We start from the raw sequence: 22,228 nt of genomic DNA, 5'->3' as shown, positions 1-22,228 counted from the left end.
GAGACAGCCTTCATAAATCATTTCAGTTGTATTTATTGAATCCTATGAACAGGGAAGTGACAAAGGAATTTTTTTTATAAAATTGTCTAGTGTTAATACTGATACATCAAATAATTTTAGTCAAGAATTTTCATTATTTTTAAAACGTATTCTTAAAAAGCTAACCATTAATATTATGTAACAGTTATTTTGCAAGACATTTTTAATACAAATAAAAAACTCATGTTAGCTAATAATTGTTCAAATTGCTCTAAACAGCAGAGGGAGGCACTAACTTCATAAACAAAACAAGTGGACAATTGTTATCTATGGATCCCAAAAGGTTCAGACACAGGGACCATTGTTAAAAAGGGAAAAGGTTACAGGCAAAGGCATAGAAGGCTGTGAGTGCCCTGTACAGCACACTAATGTAACATGTTTTTGACCACAGTGCTGTACACTTACAGACCCTTAGTTCTTTGCACAGGGAGGGGTCTCAGAGTCTGTAAGCGCAGACTCTGGAAAGCTAAAGATACATGTACGTTACTGAACACATGGAGCAAGCAAAAAAAAATCCCAAAAAACATCAGATCTCATGAAGGGACTATAACAATATTCTGGTTCTTACAATTTATCAGCTAATTTTTAGTCTGCAAAAGGCAAACAACATCCACTCAGAAGACTTGTGAATTTTTAGAGCCTATCAATACTGTTTCTAAGCAGATTAGCTAAGTTCAGCAGATCCTTTCCCCTGTGGCATGAGAGAGGAGCCAGGTTTGCTTGATTACTGAAAACTCCACTCCTGTTCAACCCAATTCAGGTCTGTTTGGGAGAAGCATGCTATGTGAGGGGAAAAAAAAATCCCAAATCAACAAGACCACCACTCTATTCTCTATCAATCATACATACTCCTCTCTGTTTGCATCAGGCCAAGCAACAGCATGAGAATGAAGTTGGAACCACAATGTACAAATCTGTATGAAACAAATGCTGCTTTGGCAGGAGAGTTAAGAGCTGGAAAAATATAGCTAACAGGTTCACAGAAGTGTAAGCCCCACACTACCATCTTGAAAATTATTCTAGTGAAGTTATAAAACATATGCTAGTGAAGCAGCATATTCTTTGGAAAAAGAACTGGTATATTCTGTGAAACAAGTTCATGAAATAAGCTTTTTACTACCCTCTTATATGAAAACTTTCAAGAACTTCTTGGGCAAATCCCAAATTAAAAATAAAGGAAGAGTATTTTCCTAAAAGAAACATCAAGCTTCTCAAGCATGCTTTCAACTTGGTTCACGAGGTCTTAGGTTCTCTGCTGAATCCTGTTTAAACGTGGAGTGCAGTGAAGAACTGTTAAGTGTATTTTGGTCCTCAGCCAGCATAATCCTGGGAGGGGATAAAGGCATTCACAGAGCCAGTTCCCTACTTAGTGAATTCAGTAAGGCAAGATCACAGAGTCACAGAATCATTTAGGTTGGAAAAGACCACTAAGATCATCAAGTCCTACCATTAACCCAGCACCACCATGTTCACCACTAAACTAAGTCCCTGAGTGCCACATCTATGTGCCTTTTAAATAGCTCCAGAGATGATGACACAGCCCAGGCAGCCTGTTCTGATGCTTGACAACCCTTTTGGTGAAGAAACTTTTCCTAATATTCAATCTAAACTTTCCTATGTGCAACTTGAGGCCATTTCCTCTTATCCTCTCTCTTGTTACCTGGGAGAAGATAGCACTCCCCACCTCCCTACAACCTTCTTTCACATAGTTGTAGAGAGCAAAAAGGTGGAAGTGGCTCAGGGAGCACTTCCACCAGCTCCCTCAGTACTCTGGGTAGATCCCATATGGCCCCATAGGCTTGTGTATGTCTTCAGTGGTGTGTCAGGTCCTGACCTCAGTCCAATTTCCCCCAGGATTATAGAACCATAGAATTGTTTAGGTTGAAACTGTTTAGGCTGAATCACAGAATTGTTTAGGTTGTCGCTGTCTTCCAGCTCATGAAGGTTGTCCAGTTGTCTTCCAGGAGGCTGGGTACATGGAGAACAACTGCTCTTATTATTAAAGACCAAGGCAAAGGAGGCATGAAGTACTTCAGCCTTTTCCTCAACCTCTGTCACTTTGTTTCCCTCCACATACAATAAAGGCTGGAGATTCCCCTTAGCCCTCCTTTGATTGATGAGAAAAATAAGAAAAAAATTTTCTTGTCTTTTACAGCAGTAGCCAGGTGAAGTTTTATCTGGGCTTTGCCCCTTCTAATTTTCTCCTTGAATAACCTCACAGCATCCTTGTAGTCCTTCTAACTTTCCTGTCCCTTCTTCCACAGGTCATAAACTCTCCTTTTTTTTTCCTGAGTTCATGCCAAAGCTCTATGTTCAGCCAGGCCAGTCTTTTTCCAGCATTTGGAGACAGCCTGCTCCTGCACCTTTAAGATTTCCATCTTAAAGAGTGCCCAGCCTTCCTGGACTCCTTGTCTAAGAGACAGTGTAACATCATTTACTAAATTCAATACTCGTCAAACAAAAAAGCTTTTATGGACACAAGTCCTTCTCTTTCATATAAATAATTCTAAAATAACCACTGCAAAACTTTATAGTTTGTCAAACTTCAATCACAAAAGCAAAGAAGAAGCTACTAAAATTTTCAAAAAAACAAACAGGAAAATTAACTCATTTCTCAGAAGTAGTTACAGCAACTTATAAAAATTAGAAACAAAAGCTATCATTCCATAGAATTTCGGAAAGATTTTAAGAGATGTAGTCAATGATGAGCACTATAAAATTAAAAGCTAGCCAACCAAGGGAAAATTAGAGCTGTAGAGAATGAAATCACTAACAGAAATCTCAGTCCAAAGTCAAAAGGCAGAGGTGATATTTTAAACAATTACAGCAAAACTATTTTTGTAGCTTTCATAGCAAACAAGCAGGAGTCCAAACATAGGATTTTTTTTGAGAAATAATTGTTTCATATAATTTTTGTCAAGATTTCTGAAGACAAAAAGATTAAAAAAATTGACTGTATTACAAAATAATTTAATTATATTTATTTCAATTATATCCCAGATTTCTTTCTGATGTTTTATACTCTAAAGTAAACAATAATAAATAGGTCTGGGAAAGATCAACTCTGCTTTTTTGCCCTAAGATACTCACATTTGAATTTATCTTACTGTAAACTCTCACATACACAAGGTGGGAAAGGTATTTCCCATCATTTTTTAGGGAAGGCGTTCGGCAACTATAGTGTCCAATCCACCTTCTGTTCCATCCATCTAGCTGCTCTACAAACATCCAGCAAATGGAGCTTTGCAATCCATGGAGTGACACATTCCTCCTACCTCGACGTTTCGAGCAGTTGTGAATAACAGCGCTCAAGAAAGAGGTGGGAGGTTCCACTGCAGAATGCCTGATCTCTGCACGGATTAATAAAAGGCCAATAAGAGGCCTTATGTTTCAAATGTAAGGATGACAGTATACTGTTTAAGCACTGAAGGCCTTAGCAGGAATTGGATGTCTTGTTTTCTTGAAGTTCTTCTGGGAATTAGAAGCCAGTTGTTCTGTCTCATACATAACAAAATGATGTAATCAGACACAGTAGTAAGAACACTCTGTTTTCAGGGGTAGGGAGTCTGACTTATTCCCCACTCCCTCCTCCTTTATCTTTCATAACTTAAAGAAGAAATTGTTAAGGAGCAAGAAAGGCAGTAAAATCTGCAAAACATATCCCTGAGCAGATCAGAAGGAAAACGAGCTGTTTGAAAGACCCATTTCCCACAATTATTCCATTTCACCTTCAAATGATATTTTGAAACAACTATTTTAAGACAACATCAATGGAACAAGAACTTTTTCGGGGCAGATCTTTCTTGCTAACCAACCCATGACTGACCGCTATAAAATTGCCTCCAGATTTTCAGCGGAGGACATTGCTCTAATGGGAAACACACAACACTAGAGAACACTCTGCCTCTTGAAATGCAGAAAGCACAAATTCAAACTTTTGAAACCATGGAAAAACACTTATTTTAATTATTTTTTATCCAAGTAACTGCACTTTACAATGAAGTACTGATCTTAAAATGTATTTTAAAGACTTCCTCTGTAAAAGAGACCCATTACAAACAAGGATTAAGAAGCACAATGTGCACTCATGTTTACTTCGAGAAAGATTTCTAGCAAGATAAACTTAAACATTTGTTTTGCTCCAAATGAAACAACTTCATTTGAGCATAATTAAGTGCTCCACACTTATTATGTTACCTACCAGAAATATCTGACTTAGGTGTACAACGTATCTCTGGAATTAAGCCAGTGCTTCTTTTTGAAAGACACAGAAATCGATAATCAATGCAGAACTGTATATAATAACAGCTGCAGGAAATACAAATATGTGAATATGCTACATATATACAAAATAATAAGAGGTACCATTTTAAATAAGCTATCATTTGGAACATTTTAATTTTATATCCTTTTCTGCTTTAACAGAAGAGATTATTCTGCCCCCACTCATGCTGATAGATACAAAATCACTTCAGGATCACATAAAAAAAGGGGGAAAAAAAGAAAAAAGAAGGAAAACACCTCATTCCCATCATATTTCAAAAAACAATGTGTAAATATCTTCTAGCAAGAGAAAGTATGTATCAGATGGGATGAGTCAATATCATCAATTTATCACGGCTGAACGAGTTAAGTAGCAAATACAGAGTAAAAAAGCATTTTGCTGTGTCTCTCTCTCTGAGGTTTAAACCTAGAGCCTTTACTTCACATCTGAGGCAGACTAAAATTAGACATATGCTCAGTTACTGCAGCTCAATTGCAGCACAAGAAAAAAGTGCTATTTATTAGTGAACAACATCAACCTAACAGTCAGCTGCCACAGGAAGGCTATGCCACTACCCTGGCCACGGCTGCCTTGGATTCAACCCTTCCCTATGCTCACCTGAGTCCACAGTGAGTCACCCCAGAGAAGTAAACTGCAAGACTCTTAACCAGAATGTTTTCTGTGCTTTTGTTAACGGTTCAGCACACTAATCAGCCAGAGAGAAGGAGTAGGGGTGGGCTAGGACTCAATGCAGGGACAAGGAGGCAAGGAAAGCAGGAGCAGCACAACTTTCCCAGGCAGCTAGCCATAAACTCTGCTAAATTGTACCATCAAGCTGCACCCTTACTCACTTAATGATCTCTGCCTAGAGTTAAGAGTTGCTTCCAATTTATCTCCTAACCCATTTCAAGGCAATTGGTTTTCAGCCATACATGAAGCAGGAGGCTTCATCTGTCACCTATGTGCCTGAGCCCCTTTGCAGAAAAGGCTGCGGGTTTAGGAGAAGCACTGCTGTGACTTGCAGTAGATCTTCCCTAAGTGCAAAATCTGTGCCAGTGATCAATAATTAACATACTTTCACCCTGACCTGTCAAAGGCTAGAGACAAACCAGACACATATGTTGTACTCAGTCCTTTTTGACTGGAAATACTGAAACCATAAATAATCCTCATATATAATCCCGACATAATGTAATTACCTTCAGATGGATGAGCATCCTTTCTGGGAAGTTTAGGGGAAAGAGGAGCAGTATATGGTGGAGAGTCCTGAGAGTATCGTTTAGCATTCCTGTTTTCAGGTATTTCTTCTTTGGCTGTGAAGAGGAAAGTCACCATGTATTATTCCAGCATAAAGCTGCTCATGGGCAAAGTCCAGGGACAAAAGCAAAGACAGACATCAGCCAGTCACCAGGTTACAGTTCAGTTTCTTGTGTCACACAGCCTCAGTCATTTCAATACGAGCTTTCTAAGTTGAATTACCTTGACCCTGTCTACTTATTTTTCTGAAAAGAGTTAAAACTAATGACTTGCACATAACAGATAGGATTATAAATTTAATTCCTCCACTGGAAAGATGAAAAAACCCCATATTTTCTAAAGCAGCACCCAGAAAACAGACTCAACTACCAGACAGCTGAGAGGAAGCTTCGCTCCCAATATGAATCTCCTGAAATTGCCCTGACAACAAGGCCATCTCAGCTATGGCTCCTGGTGACTCTTGATCTGGGACTTGTAACACCACATCCTGCAAACAATCTGTTGGGAGATGTTGGGTAAGTCATGTCCTCTCCCCTTCACTCTATTTTCCTGGAGCAGCAAAGATACTGGACTCACGGAAAATTTCACAAGTAGCCACCTGCAAAATCCACCTTTTCTACTAGAAGACTGGACTGTACATAGCAGAATGTAAAATTTTTGGAGTCATCACTAAGTAAGGTGAATAAAGAGAAAAGAAACGACCTTTTCCTAATATTGGAAGGGTTAGACTGAATTGCCTTTCAGGGCAAGCCCCTTCTCATAGGCAGCAAGTATCTTTCAGTAAGTTTATTTTATGATCCAAACATAATTTTTAACAAGTAAAATGTGAAGTTTTGAGCTTGTCTTTTTAATGGTATCACAGTGGTAAAGTACATATGTTTTCTGGCTTGCCTACAAGGAGGAGTTCGCTGAACAAAATTATTTACACCCATGTGGTATAAGCTATCCCTTCTGTCAAAGCACTATCACAGTGGAACCAATCCACTAAGAACTGAAGTGTATTAATTTCAAGCCATTCGCATCCTAGAAAGACTAAAAATTTACATTTTATAATTCATAATTTCACTGCATTTCTCAAAAATACCAGCACTTGAAAGTAGCAAGTGATTAACAATACCTGGCTTGTTCCTATCATACTCTGTAGGACTATGTGCACATCCCATGTAAGGGCTGAAAGGCTGGCTACTGAAGAGATTATCACACTGCAGGCTGTGGCAGAGCTTCTCCAAGAAGCGCAGGACAAATGATGCACTGTTTACAGAAGGAAGATTGATGGCATGCTTTTCCCCATCAAAGGAAGCTGTGAATAAGAAGATTACATCACACATCATAAAGTATAGTAAAATACCATCATTAACTTAAAGGAGAAGACATCCAGATTTGATTTAAACCACACAAGACATGAGAGGAGTAAATAATCATTCCAATAGTTTAAAAAATTCACATCCAAAGGACTGATTTTACCTTCCATTGGATCCATGTCAGTTTAAATTTGCTCTATAGGAACTGGTTTTAATAAAATAATTTGGGATTCACACTAGTATAACAAAACTTGCAGCTATTTCCTCACCACCAAAACCTTGCGTAATTTCTGCTACTTGCTTATAAAACAGTAAGCTTTCTACCACCTATTTGCAGGACATAGCACACAAAAGAGCCTTTAAAATATTTGCTAAAAATAAAAAAAGCCCAAACAATTTTTTTTCTTTTTTTTAAAAAAGAAGGAATGAAACAAACAATTTTAACATTTTTTTTTCTCAGTTTCTAACTGAAGGGAGCATACTTGTGGTAATGTGCTGGCATCCATTACCACTGAAATTCTGACTACGGAAACTTTTGCCATTTATTTTATCACTAGAGAAATCTATGCTGCTGTCAGCACTACAGTGGTCAAGCTCTCACTTATTTCAACAAAAGCTAGGTGGCAGAGACACCACAACAGCCACAAAAGAATCTGTAGTCTTTTAAACTGAGTGATTACAAGCAGCCGGGACATGTGCCTTATGTTTTTTCCTGGCTGATCTCCTTCCTTGCCCCTCAAACACAGTGTGGCAGCTGATATTTTTCCTTTTCTGTGCAAATTAGTAAGGTTTTGAAAAGGCTCAATACTACCAATATATGGATAAATAATTACCATTACATCAGCTGAAACTTTTAGTTACTTCTGATTAGAAAGACTTTACAACAAAGCAGGAACAAACTTGTAACTTAAACTAAGCACTGAAAAGAAGCGGCACGAACACCAGGTTTATGCATCAATTTGTCTTCTTGGTTTTCAGCCTGTCATGCAGTTTCTGTTGTTAACATAAGTTTCCAAATGATAAGCAGAGCATTAAAGGATCACATTTTGTCAGTAGCAGATGCATTAAAAAAATTTTTAAAAGCCAGAAATGACATGAAAGCCTTTATTCACAGATCTGAATTAAGGAATATTTCCATATCGTGTTGCAAAAGAGACAGATAATATACACAAAACCAAAGAAAATGCCCAAGCCTAGCATATTTTAGGCTTCCTTAGGAAATCTGAAGTGTCAATTACTTACACTGTTGATGCAAGGAAGCTTCTGATTAGAGTTAATGCAAGTTAACCAGCTAGCATCAACAACATGCTCCCTCTCCCATCTGCTTTCATGACAGACTGACCAATGCAAGTACTTGAAGTTTAAGAGTCAGTACTACAGGAAAAAAGTGTTTCCGTGGCCTGTTCGATTTTTCCAGGCTCCAACGTTCAAATGAAATGCTAATGATTAACAGTCCCACATGTGGCTCAGACACAAGGTCCTCTACATCCTGTTTGGGGAAGGGGTCTCCAAAGGCAAATTTTTGCATGGAACTCAACCAGTTCTGGAGAGCAAATGGGCTGTGAGACCTAGCACAGGCTGACCTCCTGACAAATTTACTGCAAGGTAGTAGTCAGCTACAGCAGAAATTTAAAATGCTTTATAATAGCTTTATGGATCTTCCTATATGACTTTGGAGAAATGACTTATTCTATACCCCTTAATTTCTCATTTTGAAAGAAGTATTGGAAAGAACAATGTTATTTAAAAGTTGTCAGGAGGATAAAGCAAGAAACAGCTGAGGCATTGTGAGTGCCCCAGCAAAACATTCCATGGGGAAAATCCACAAATAAATATTCAGTGCAAACACAGCTCCCCTGTCCTCTGAACACCTCAGGGGAACCATAAAAACTCCAACCAAGGGTGTGTGATCTAGACCCACAGGCTCAACTGTCTGCTCTGCTTGGGGACAATATGAGCATCTTTCTTCCCAGACAAATGCTAGGGGAAAAAAATTAAAAGGAGTACTTTTGAGGTGAAATAACCTCAACCTTTAATGATATATAAACAGGGACTGGAGCTTGCGTGTGCAATCCCAGCCCCCAGGAGTCATACTCATTTCTTTACCTTCCATTGGGTATGTTTTAAATACCACATTCAAGCCAGAAGAAAGACTGAGAGCTAAACTATCGAAAAATGTGTTTTTCTGATAGTGATGAAACTTATCCAAGAGTCTGATTTTAATTCTCTTTTGAGAAAATTTATCTGAGCCTCAATCTATTTCATCCCACCAAGCACCACAGTGTCTGTACTACAGGGAGAAAAAAGGGGCTGACACCACCACCATAATGGGCTTGCTAATCAAGCTTTTAATTTCCTTTCAGTTATATTTGCCTGAATTGAAACCTTATGCATCAAGCAAAAATAAAAGGGTTTGTGCCTTTGTTTGAGTAAGAAAAGATGGAAAAATTCTAAATTCAATTTTATTCAAAACAATTATTTTCCTTGGCAGCTGAACTGAAAGAACCCCCTAATTATTCCACAAATTCTAGCAAGATTATTTTATCCATGTCCTCATCAGCACAGTTTCCTCCTACAGCAGGTATAAAACTTGCCATGAAAGCATCAGTTCCCCAAAAGATTTAGATTTCTTTTCTTGTTTTCTGCTGCAACATCCTTTTTTCTTGTCTTAAAAAAAAACCTAAACAAAACGTGAACAACAAACCACCCACCAAAACCACTTTAAATCAAGAAAAGCTACAAGCAAATACTCTCAAAATTTCATTCTGTAATTCCTTATTTTATTCTACTCTTGCTTTCCTCTTCTTCCTTGCTGTTCATGCACACATATATCTGCAATGTGCTACATTAATCTAAGTCATATTTCGTGGTTCACAGAATATAACACACAAACTTTTGATACAGTGACAGGGAGTGTTTGCTCACCTGCTTCTCAGCAATCTGTTTGACAAGCCAACGAGAAGGCAAGAGCTCAAGAACACCAGAAACCCCCTGGGATCTTGTGGCTCACTATCACCTGGACCAGGACTCTACTTCAGGAGCAGTCTACATCACCAGGTTCCTCAAATACAGGGCTACAGAGCTGATTTCTCTGAATACAGGCCTTGGGGTGAAGCCAGATGCAGAACAATACTTCCTTTTTGTACAGAATTTTTGAATGTAAACAAACCACAACTTCATGAGAAATCTGAAATTTTTTTCTGCTATTTGAAATAATTATTTTCAACTACTCAGTCACAGCCCAGAGTTGCCACTGGCCTATGATTTAGTCCTTCATGATAAACAATCACAAACAGAATACTGGCAATGAACATCTCAGTGCATTTTGCTGTAGAAAATTGACTTGCCTGAATTAGGCACAACAAGGAGTTAATAATATAAAAAACTTTCATGCGTACTGCAAAAATAAAGCAGTATCAGTTTCAAAACCACACATATACAATGCCATTAAACCTTTACTACACAGCTGAGAAGCAGCATCCATTTTGTGAACAAATTCATGGGGATGCCTAAGCAAGATTACTGTAGTTCTGCTGTACACAGGTTGGGGTGCTGCTTTTTAAATATTGTTATGCAGCAACATCTTTATGAGTATTTAACTGAACCTCTATTCCACTAATCATCTTTCACATCTGGTGTTAATCTAAAGAGATTAAAGTAATGCAAAGTATTTTTATCACCAGTGATGGAATTATGAATTGATGTGCTAACTGCTATATAGAATATTTCCTAGCCTAGAAGGAAAAAAATGTCAAGAGTAGCTATTCAGTTTGAGATATAAAGATAATTTATCTACAGACCTGCCATCAAAATGTAATAGAAATAAACCTATTCCATATTATGGGACATAGGTTGATGAAGATCGTGCTACAGTTCTGGGGAAGGGAGTAAGAGAAGCAGCAGCAACTTTAACATGTGGAATCACTTGCCTGGAAGCTAAACAGATTAGTTTGAGACTTGTCACTCACTTGGTTAATGCATAAAGAACACCAAGTATGGATAAGATTATGCAAATGACTTGAATTAATAAAGCTGATTACTTCACTTGTACTGAGTTTACTTTACAAATGTTTGGCTACAGCTGCTAAATGAGGTGCACAAGCTCTGCTTAGTATAAGAACCTAACTGTGCATATGGAATTTAACACTGCTATTGGTAAATTCTAACTTGAAGAATTATTCAAATCACTCTGAACCCAGAGTGAGATAGATCACTCACCACCAGTAGTGAAGGAGTTCACAAGTATATGTTCTTGCCTGTGTTTACATAGTTACAAAAGTGATATAAATTCATTGCAGTTCTTCAGTTCTTCTGCCCTACCTCAAGTTCTCAACCGAGTGAAGAAACAGAAGAAACCAAGCATCTTCACATACCAGTTATCACTTCCCCTCCATGATGGCCAGATTTCAGAAATCCAAAGACTGTTTTGGCTTGATAGGCACAATCCACACAAGCCTGTACAGCCTGCTGAAGTACCACATTGACAGGACCTGGTCCAAAGTGGTCTGGAAGCTGCTGAACCTTCTTCTTATCCAGGTGAGGCCCAGAATTTCCATGTTTGTTGACATAAACACACACTGAAAAGGTACAAGCCATATTTACTGCCAAGAAACCAAGACATGTTTCCAAGTTAGAACTGCAAAGTGTCATTTTAGTTTTAATCTCGAGGAAAAGATGTGCTGGTCAACTCAAGAAGCTGAACATGCACACATGCTTTCAGAGCATGCAGAACGTGCTCTTCCACCAAGGTTCTCCTACCTGAGTCCTAAACCCACTTTTTCTTCCTGTTCTTTGAAGCCCTTCTCTACCTCACTAATGTAACAAGACTTGTATTTTGATATCTCTGCTCATACACTAGTTCCAATAAAGTACGAATTACTGGCAGGTACTCTAAATGACTAAGACACAATTCTAAAAAGCTGGTCTTACCAAGTTACTGTCAAAATTTTTTCCTGTTTAAGAAGTTGCAACAAAGAGAACCCTATGTTATATACCTACCACTGATGCTCATTCTGAAGCACCCATATGGCACTAACATATACATGCACACAGGGCCATTATACACACACAATGGCTACTGAAGGCCTGTACCTTCAGAAGATCCAAACCTCTCACACATGATTCCCACACTGTAACACGGTTTTCTCTGCTAAATAAAATAAACACTTCTCTAGAAACACTGTAAGCTTAGCACAAAAAACCATACAGGACTTTTGAAAACACTTTTTAAAGAAACAATGTGAAATTGTCTTCCAAAGAGACTTCCAAGGCAGAAAAACATGGGAAAAAGATGCAACTGATGATTTTTTTTTCTTGTTCAACTTCACTATCACATGACAAAAATTGTACCCGAGACATTATTACAGCTTAATAAAGAAATGTGCCTCTGTGGTGATTAAACAATCTAAACATTCTATTACACAAAAGACTGACATTTTCTGAACTGCAGTATGACTTGCACTTAGATAAAAACCAGGACTTCTGAAACTGAAGTACTTCCACAAGAGTCTTCATCCATATCTGTTTACTCTCTGATGTCTGCAAATTGGAGGAAACCTATTTGTACAAATAATCAAAGCTATGAATCAACAAAAATAGTTTCTATAGCATCTTCTGTCTGGGTTCAACAACAACAACCAAAAGGTTTATTTTCCTAGGAAAAAAGTACATGTTTTCTCCTCATCCATGACTGAATTTGGGAGTGAGAAGAGCCTGACAACTTCAATTGTAAAAACAGGTCTTAAATGTAAAAAGACATCCCAAACAAAATTAGCATAATTTATGGCATTTTTAGGAAGATCTGAGATTTCACGTGACAACACAAAAATTGTTTCACTACAGAGTTACCAGTTCCTCAATGGGTTAGTTCATTTACTAACTTATTTCTTCTCTGCCAACTCTTTTCAAGATGCATTTCATTATATTTAAAAGAAAAAAAAAAGCAAACATGAGGAAAGAAGAATGTATTCCCTCTGATTCCCTTTACTGGGTTTTAACAGAGTTGTTTCTTTTCATGTAAGGGTATACAAAGATAAAATCTCCAGTTTGTTATATTACAGTACAGCCTGCATGATATCAGAATATCATTGCTACATCTACTCCCATTTCATACATTAGGCAGTGGGACAGACATGAAAGAACTGTACAGTTTCCTTCTTCAGACAGGAACAAACTGTCAGGTCTAGCAGATCTACCAAAAGCCCCTGTGCCCCAGCATTTATTGCTGTAATGCAGGCATCAAAATACTAGTTCTACAAACTAACTCTGGTTCCTACAAATATCTTTAAAAATAAGGTAGTCGGAAAATTATTTAGTAATAAGTTTGCAGGACATTTGCCATAAAATGACACTATTATTTTCCTTGACATGGAACCCATTTTGAACATTTTTTTCTTTGTCTTTTACCTGTGGATATAACTGCTGCAGTTGCACCAGACAAACTAAATCCATCTTTATGTATCTGTGTAGTTCCACTGTCCCCCTCAGGAGATGACTGAGGAGAAGGAGATGCAGGAGTTGTTTTTTCTGGCAAGATTTTTTTCTGTTTAGAGAAAAAAAAAACAAAGTCAAAATGTTTAACATTTTTTAAGGAGTCTGCAAAACCTTTCTGCTATCAGTTACCATCTTAATGAATCTGTGTGGTTCCTTATTACACAAGTATCACACACAGGAAAGAAGGTAAAGTTGTGGAAAGGAAGATCAGAAACTGTCAGTTTGCATTTACAGCTACTTTAGTAACGAAGTGGAAGATAAATGACTTATAAAGGAACCCATCTTTATCTAAAAAGTGGGAAAAGAGCAAGCTTTCTATACAAATTTATGAACTCTTCTAAGTGTTACAAAGCACAGAAGAAGTGTTTTGGATTATTTTCCTGTCCATGCCCTTCCAATCACCTGGGTTTATCACAATTCAAGCAAGTTAGTTGCACTGTGTATATATTGCTATAAAAAACCTGAGTCATATCTGAACATCAACATCACAGCAAACCTGTATTTTCCCTCAACTTGTTTTGAAGGAGCTGGAATTCTCAAGTAACCGCTTTCAGGAACAGGTGCTTCATGAAAGATATCAAATAAACCTGTCACTACAATCCAGTCATGTTGTTGCCAAAACCTTTCCCGTTCCCAAACCAAACTTATTTGAAGCTTATCATATGACAGAAAACCACCATTTGCAGCACAGAGATTTCAAAATTGGTCAGCGTGCATTATCTTTTCCAGTTGAGAAAAGGAGAATATTTTTGTAATTTGGTTTGGACTGGGCTTTAGAAAAGAGATGTTCACAAGAAAGACCTTTTTAATGTGGTTTGACATACTATGAAAATACATGAAAATTAAAGAAAGAATAAATTAGAGTTGATCACTTCTCCCTTCACTACTTCTTCTCACATGAGAACAGATAAAATTCTCATTCTCTCACCTAGTAAAAATTAAGAATATAAGAGATTACTCAAGGTCTTGACACTGCTGAAGTCAGTAGAGACTTGTGGTCATGTGGTAAGGATTTACTGTTAAAACTGATAAATAGTAAAATAAAAATTCAGTCAAGTCCCTAAGGAAGGCTAAGCCCTCTTCCATTTAGCAGTATTCATCCTTCACACTTTTAGAAGCAGCATATTTTCCAAAAAATGTATTAAAAACAATGTAGAAAGCAATCAAAACATACACTTCCCTAAAAAAAGTGGTGCTTAACTTCTTCACAGCATCTATAAAGAATCAATTAACTTCCTTCTGAAATCCAGGGCACTTTGAAGAAAAATTATGGTCCTCTTATAGTTCAGAGAAGATAGGTGTCACTCGAGAAAGTGCTTAGCAATATGGCACTGGTGGAATCACTACATAAGGAATAGACTGCCAAGGTTTGGCATTGCATTGTGAATGAGATGAGGTGGCACAGGTTAGATACAAAACCAAGCAGTGATGTATTACTTGTCAGGAATTGCCTAAGTATCTTCACACTGGATGACAGAAAGGTCTCTCTCCATCCTTAATACAAGGAACAAAAATGGACTTGGAAAGATTGAGTTTTTGATCTGAAATCTAATATTCCTGAAGGCCCCCTGGAGCAGGGGCAGCAGTTGTCCATCACCATGCTGGAAAATACGGGTGGTCAAGTCAAGGAGAATGATGAGGAAATCGGAAAAATATAGCCATGAAAACAAAATACAAACACTAAACTAAGAGGAACCATCTGCTCTGCATACTAACATACAAGTGTGGTGAGGCCAGCCAGACACTTCCTACCTTCGCCCTCAGAAGAAAACATAGCACGTTACACTTGCTCAGCTGAGGCTCTCATTTTGTATCCCACACTGAGGAGCAGCAAGCCGTGTGCCCAATGCCATGGTGTGTCACAAGGCAGGTCATGTTCCCAGCAGGGCTCAGCACGTTTCCTTGGTCTGGCTGTTACTGGCTGGCCCCTGCCAGTTCTGTCTGCCTGCAGAGAGCACTGCTCAGAGTCTGGTGCCACTGGGCCAACTTCAAACACTGGCTTTACCCTGACACTTAAAAACTCTTTTTGTGAGGTTGAATTTAGGGCTGTTACGCATACTCAGACCAAGGTGTTTCCTCAAGAAATTCTGAAAGGAATTCTTTGCACTGTTATGCAAAGTGTACTTTTAAAATATAATGAAAGAGATGTAAAGAGGTTTCTTCTTCATTATGACAGAGTAAAAACGTAAGTGCAAACTGTGAGAAACAAATGGAAAACAAAATCCATCATGCATCTCATGCTTGTAGGGCAGATTAGAAAAAAATTTAAATAAAGGAGAAAAATGACGCCAGGGCTCAACATTCCTAGTTGTGCAATAAAAGTTAATATCTGCACAGTGATAAACATTGCAGCATAACAAACCTAAAAGGGCAAAGAAATTCAAACAACTACAGAGTAACAGGCATAGACCAATCTCCCTAAATACAGAGGTTTTGAACTATCACACAGCCAGCTCACACCTGAAGCACAATTATTCAGTCTAAAATCTGGAGGAGTTTTTTTGGATCAGTCTTGGGGGAGAAAGAAAAAAATCACTTTCAAATCTCTAGGCACATACCATTTGCATATGTCCTGTGAGGTATACAGTCTGTATGGCACTCCATGTCAGATACACTCTGCACAATTCCCACAAAGCTGCATTTCACCTCTTTACCCTTATGCTAACAGGTGTAACAGTCCAAAGAAAAGCTTGCACATATGTATAACATCTTGGCAATTTAACCATGTACCAGAGTAATAACAACTTTCTGTGAATTCTCAAAAGGAGCTAATTTTTCAAGTTTTTGATGCAAAAGTTAATGTAGTAAAACTCCCAAATTAGATACATCAAACTTAGATTTTGCGAAACTAACTCTGTTGCCTGGTCCCACAGAGGAAATCAGCAGTGCACAGATTTCACTGTGCATCTCAGATTCACTGCCCCAAGACAGGGAGCGTCAGCAGTAACCCCCATTCTCCATCAGTTCCCCCAGGTACCTCACACAGATCAGGTGTCAAATGCAGTGCTCCAAGCAGACACTTTGAGACATCCAGTCTGAGCCCAGAAGCCTCTTCTAAGGGCAAGATATCTCCAACTATTGTTTCAAAAGATAGATAAAGCCTCTCGATTTCTTTTTAATGAGAGAGAGAACAAAATTCATACGTGAAAGTGCGCATCCTGCCATACCTGAGTAAGACCTTAAGATTTGACAGTCCTGTGTTCAATGCTGTACTTTAAAACCTCCCCAGACTTGTGGAGAACACGCCACCCACTAGCTAATGCTGAACAGAAGCACCCTTCTCCTCTTTAATCTGTGCCTCTGTGCACTTTCATACACCAAGCAAGAGACAAACAAAACTGGAGACCAATCCCATCAGCTGCCTACCAGTTTGGATGTCCGACTGGAAGGGGCAGGCAGCAGAGAAGACAGTGCTCAGCTTTCAATTTCTGGTCCCCAAGATCATTTCTTATCTTGTGGTCATCATTTCAACAAAGTGCTGCTTCCAGTTTTGTACTAGAGAGTTCTGGTTACGCTCTAATAATGTTACTTCACTAGCACTTTACACTGATCAGCACTGTCACTGAAGGGAGAATTCCCACCTGTGCCATTACTTCACCCCTTTCCACACATCACTAGCAATAGATCCCACAGCCCACACTGATATACAGTGAAGGAGAAAAGCTGCAAAACTTCTACTTTTTTAATCTTTGGAGGGGAGTGGGTAACGAACACACACAAAAAAAAAAAATCCAACAGTGTCCCCCACCTCCCACTAGTGCTAATGCAAAGGAAGAAGGAGTAGATTGCCTGAGGAAAGACACTGCAGGATTGCTACTCCTCTTTGACAGCCTGCTGTGCATGAGCAAGCCTCAGAAAATAGATCGTACTTCCACAGCAATCCAAATTGCCTGAAATCTGCCCTGCTGTGATCCTATTCTTCCTTGCAGCAGCTGCAGCACTTGTGCTTTTTTGGGGTGGAGCAGACAAAGAAGGAAATAAGAGGGACGGATGTTGTGCTAGTTGTCTACCAGTTGAGCTCCCTGAACTATCTCACTCAGACAGGTTACCCACCAGCACTGGTACCACATGGGAGCGGGAAGTGGGGTGAGGGTACAGCAGTGTCAGTGTGTACCTGATCAAACAGCTCCACTGCAGGTGAAGCTGGAGGCAGCTGCCAACACTCCAGATCTGACTCAGCTTGGCAGGGAGAAAGGCAGAAAGGCATCATGTCTTTCAGACCAGGGCAGAATTAGGCCCACACCTAGAGAAATGTTTTGCCTGAAAGAAGCTTTGTGCTTCATGCTAGTAGTATCTCCCGGATTAGGGTGTATCCATGAGATTCATTTGGCAAATCCAGCTGTATGCTTAAGAAGCCTAAATTATGCAACAAAGCCCTCACTGTTCTTTCGTTTCTAACCCAGAACAAAACAAAAAAATAAAAAAAATTACACATGCTATATATATGGTTCAGTAACAAACTAACTCAGACTAAAAAGCTTAAAAGCTTTCCTGGCTCTTGCAATTTTACTGGGAATGGCTATTCCAGAATAGCATTTTTCAACACCAACTACTCACCCATAAATAATTTAGTAATCTTGTTTGGGAATAAAATAATCCACAGACTCTTACACTGAAATATTCCAGGATAGCTATTCTAGATTTTTTCTTGCAATCAGTTGATGAAAACAGTAAAGCCCTGAAGGCTGAAGACAGAAAATTTAATAATAATAATAATAAAAAAACTCACTCCAAAATTTTGCAGTACAAAGTAAAGTAGTAGATAAGGACTAACCTTTTTTCCAGGTTTTAAACTTTTTTTCCTTGTTTTAAGATTTTCAGTATGAGAGGTGCTTTTTGTCAGGGGAATATTTTTAGGAGACCGGCCCTTCTTGGGAACTGCAGACTGTCCAGGGGGTTTGCCCCGACCTGGTTTCCTGCCTCGCTGTGCTGGTACTGGAGCAGATTTCTGTGGAGACTGCATTGAACGCCGGGTCACTTTGGAAGGGGAAGATTGGATTTTTGCACTGCTCTTTGTAATGGAAACTGAGGAAAAACAAAAACAAAAGGGAAGGGGGGGAAAACCTCAAAATGAACAATGGAAAGCAACTTTTCTAACAAAGGCTTAAAAAAAGAAAAGTGTACTGCACAATTTACATTGTAAAATAAATATACTTTGTATTTTGAACTTAAGTGGTTGGCATGAAACTATGTAACTCTATTGAAGCCAAAGAGAGAACTCTTTGTACCCATTCTTTTAGAGGAACTTTCCTAAGAGAAAAACATTCAAATAAGAATTGGAAAAAAAAAACCACAAAAAACCCCCCAAAAATAATTAATCCACTCACCTTATAAATGCTTCCCATAATTTAATTATGATATTTATAAAGTGCCATTCATCAAGAAGGCCTTCATGAAGAAGGCCACAAACTATACAGCCTGTAATATAGCCCCTTTCCTCTAAGAGCCGTTTCACAATTGCAAGACATGCCAACAACTTCCAGGGCGCTACAAAACAATTCTGAGCAGCAAAGAAAATCAGCCCACTGACAACGAAAACTGATGACAGGTAAAAAGTCATTAATGAGCATTTCTCTGAGATGCCAGTTTAGAAAGTTAAGTTCACATAACTATACCCAGATTTTTCTGCCTCAAACCATTTGGAAGAAGGACGTCCAAAAATCAAACACAAAGTATCATTTTTACTCATTCTTTACATTGAAGTGGTTTTCTCCCATGAAATGAGTGAATCTCCCATCCCAATACAAATTCAATATGGGATCCCAACAGATATCCACTTGAATATGATCCAATATGCATATGATATGACTGCATTATAATCTGGTGTGAAGCTGCAGGATGTGATCAGATTTCACTGAATTGAACTTCCTAGTTAAGAGTCTTTTCCATCCAATTCACTCTTCTCTGAAATAACAACGATAATTTTATTTTATCTATTTCCAACCCAACGGACAGATTAAAACACTAAAAGGATGCCAAACAGAACCTTCATATAAGGACATATCCTCACTGAAAAGACGTGCCACACCATGCTATAGTGGCACCTGTGGCCAAAAAAAAGCAAATACTAAGTCCAAAAGGCCAATAAATATTCCATTTTGTTGACCTGCTTGCTGGCAGGCAGACAGATTTTACAAGTTGCGGAACAGGTAAGAAGATGAAAATAGGAAATTTTGTGACATCAAACCACCCTTGTTGAGAAGTACGATAAAGAAACACACAACATATTTAAACCTTTACACTCAAAATTAGCTTTCTAGTATCACACTGCTCCTACCACAGCCTTTTGCATCTTGCTGACGGTGAAACTCAAGTGATTTACCATAACCTTACATACTATGAACCTAATGTGACATAACTTTGAAGTACTGCAAATTAGGGTTCAAGCAAGCTTTAACTACGTCAGTCACCAGTGCCTGATCCAAAGCACTAATGCAGACTGGAAGTGGAGCACACAGGGCTGCTACTTCTGGATTTTTGTGATTTTGGAATATTTCTTCTCCGAAAAGATAACTATGTTGAGGCTTTCCGGTAACAAAGGAAAACACAAAATAAAACACAAAGATAAATCTGAAATGAGATCTCAAGAAAATAACATATAAAGACTGAGTAACAGTTTTAATGTCTAGCTCTCTAAGTGATACTCAACAGTCCAGCACCTAGCTTTACAACTGTTACTTTAACTCCATATTTTTACTCAGGAGTTTACTGTTATTAAGTATTTGCAATAGAAAATGTCACAGTAAGATGAAATACACACTGTGCCCAGACTTCTTATAAAATACAAGTACTCCTGACACACATTTCTAGAGCTGTAGGATCATTTACATACATTGCTATTTGCCTGATTCAGTTATTAATCTAATATTCCTAAATGGCAGTTCAGAAGAAATCTCTGGTTGCAAACCTAATACATCAAATACAGACGTGATATTTCCTAGGTATCTGAGAAGGACCACCTTCTGGATGTGCGAAGCGATCACTTTCCTTTTATTTATGTATGCCAAAATGTATTTTCATATGCAATGACAGCTTAAAATAAGATGAACAGAATTTTAACCAAATGCTGGCACAGCATTACTTTTATGTCCCTGAATGGCAACTCATGTTAAGCTGTATGTCTGGAAAGCAAAACAATATCAACTATATGCTGTACAATGCAGTAATACATATTGTGCCCTGTATTTGCTTACAACAATATAAAATGCAGCTATTTACTTTTGCCACACAACTATGCATTTAACAAAACAATCATGACCTTGTAAAGAAATGTTTAACAAATTCTTTGTGCCTCTGTCTATGCTGAAATCTAGCAAATGCATTCCTGTTCTCGCATAGTAAAGACACAGATAGTGTTAAATACATAGCTACTTTCAAGTCAACAGGTTCTAGGACCACAGGTATGAGTTTTGGGACACTGGACAATCCCTATTCCCTTCCAGAAGGACATTTACTGGACAAAGTAACAATGCAATCAGCTCCAACCACTTTAGGTTGCACTATTGAACCACACACATCAAGTACTACCTTATCTCAGCATCTTCCTACCTGTGTACGCCAGAGGAGCAAATATTAGCAGCATTAACCATTAAGGGGGGGGAATCAGGTCCCACTGGTATTTTTCCTTCTGCCTACGGCTGAAGCTGCTTTTTTCAATAGGCAGGACTGCAACAAAGGCCATGCTGCCTGGGCAGCCTCCTGGAGATAGCAGCAAATAAGGAGGCTGCTATTTGCATTTGTTGATTTAAGAGAGGATGGGGGGAGCACAAGGGAGTGGGAGACTGCTAAAGTAATTCCCATATTGTCTGCAGGCTGTATTGACAGTGATCATCAGTCACCTGCTCATACTTCCTTCAGCCCGGCCTTCAGAGGGAGACCAAAGGTTACACCGGGTCACAGGATCTGGAGGGAAATGAAAAGACATGCAAAATCAAGCTGCCAACCCACTGCATCTGTAGACAGAGTTATCCCCACATGGCCACATGTTCCAAAAACTAAGACATTTTAATAGTCTCATGAGAACTTGTTAAAATATAACGATGAAGAGAATAGAGAGGAAAAATGCCAAGCTCTGCTTGCAATTACTGCAGTATTTAGTTGGGATATTTACAACCAGAAAAGCACATTTGCCTTTTCAGGATGCTGCTTTGCATCACAAAGGCCTTCTCATTTGCACAAACAAAATCAAGCATTTGTGTCATGTTGCTCTTCTACACAAATATCCACTGCTCCAGTTTCTGGAGTGGGATGCACAGCTTTCCTTCCTAAGTATCTTATTTACACCCAAAACCTGTACTGGCACTCTCAATAACCAAACAGCAGAGACCACACTATACAGACATACTTCACCATAGTAACATTAGCAACTAAACAGCGTTTTCAAAGTTCACAGAGCTCTAGTTATACTGCCATGTTTGTGTGGGCTATAGGTGACTACCTTCGTGCAACTCACAAACAGCTTTCATACTTTCAATCACTTCTCTTTCAAAATTTTCTTCTTTCCCCCCCCCCCAAGCAGTTCTGTGAGAATGCCAACACCTACAAACTTTGTGTCCAGTGTACATAAGAGAAACCTCAAATCCTGTATCCTGGAACTCACAGCCTAAAGATGTGTGGCTGCAACTCGGCCCTAGTTAGAACAAGCAGATCCACTGCAGTCAACTGAGCTCATTTGCATGAGAAGGACATGAAAGATTAGACTTCACATGAAGGCCAAATTCTACTTTGCAGAAGCAAAAAAACTGCCCAGACACAGGCAGGTCTGCAAAATTTGACCCCAGAATATTATCTCCAAGATCTCTTGCCAGAATAAGTCAGATATTTAAGGTAACTGTGAAATCTGAAGTTACTGAAACCTCTAGTACTTGGGAAGGGA

At 38.7% G+C, this 22,228-nt stretch overlaps 1 protein-coding gene across 6 annotated transcripts in view; it reads right to left on the bottom strand.

Annotated features, from left to right (window-relative positions):
* Positions 1 to 22,228, bottom strand: part of SCML2 (Scm polycomb group protein like 2) — a 69,462-nt gene that overhangs the window by 5,182 nt on the left and 42,052 nt on the right. For all 6 annotated transcript variants that reach the window (XM_018084344.2, XM_008922355.3, XM_018084347.2 and 3 more), the window contains 5 exons: positions 18,128 to 18,378; positions 13,267 to 13,402; positions 11,235 to 11,438; positions 6,678 to 6,860; positions 5,503 to 5,616 (listed from right to left, as the gene is read on the bottom strand). In XM_018084344.2, coding sequence (XP_017939833.1) covers positions 5,503 to 5,616; positions 6,678 to 6,860; positions 11,235 to 11,438; positions 13,267 to 13,402; positions 18,128 to 18,378 — 888 coding nt within the window. The remainder of the gene's footprint in view (positions 1 to 5,502; positions 5,617 to 6,677; positions 6,861 to 11,234; positions 11,439 to 13,266; positions 13,403 to 18,127; positions 18,379 to 22,228) is intronic.

The sequence above is a fragment of the Manacus vitellinus genome, unplaced genomic scaffold (assembly GCF_001715985.3).
Source record: "Manacus vitellinus isolate BGI_N305 unplaced genomic scaffold, ASM171598v3 scaffold_7_pilon, whole genome shotgun sequence".
In the NCBI taxonomy this organism is placed as follows: Eukaryota; Metazoa; Chordata; class Aves; order Passeriformes; family Pipridae; genus Manacus; species Manacus vitellinus.
This window is presented reverse-complemented; position numbering and strand designations above follow the sequence as displayed.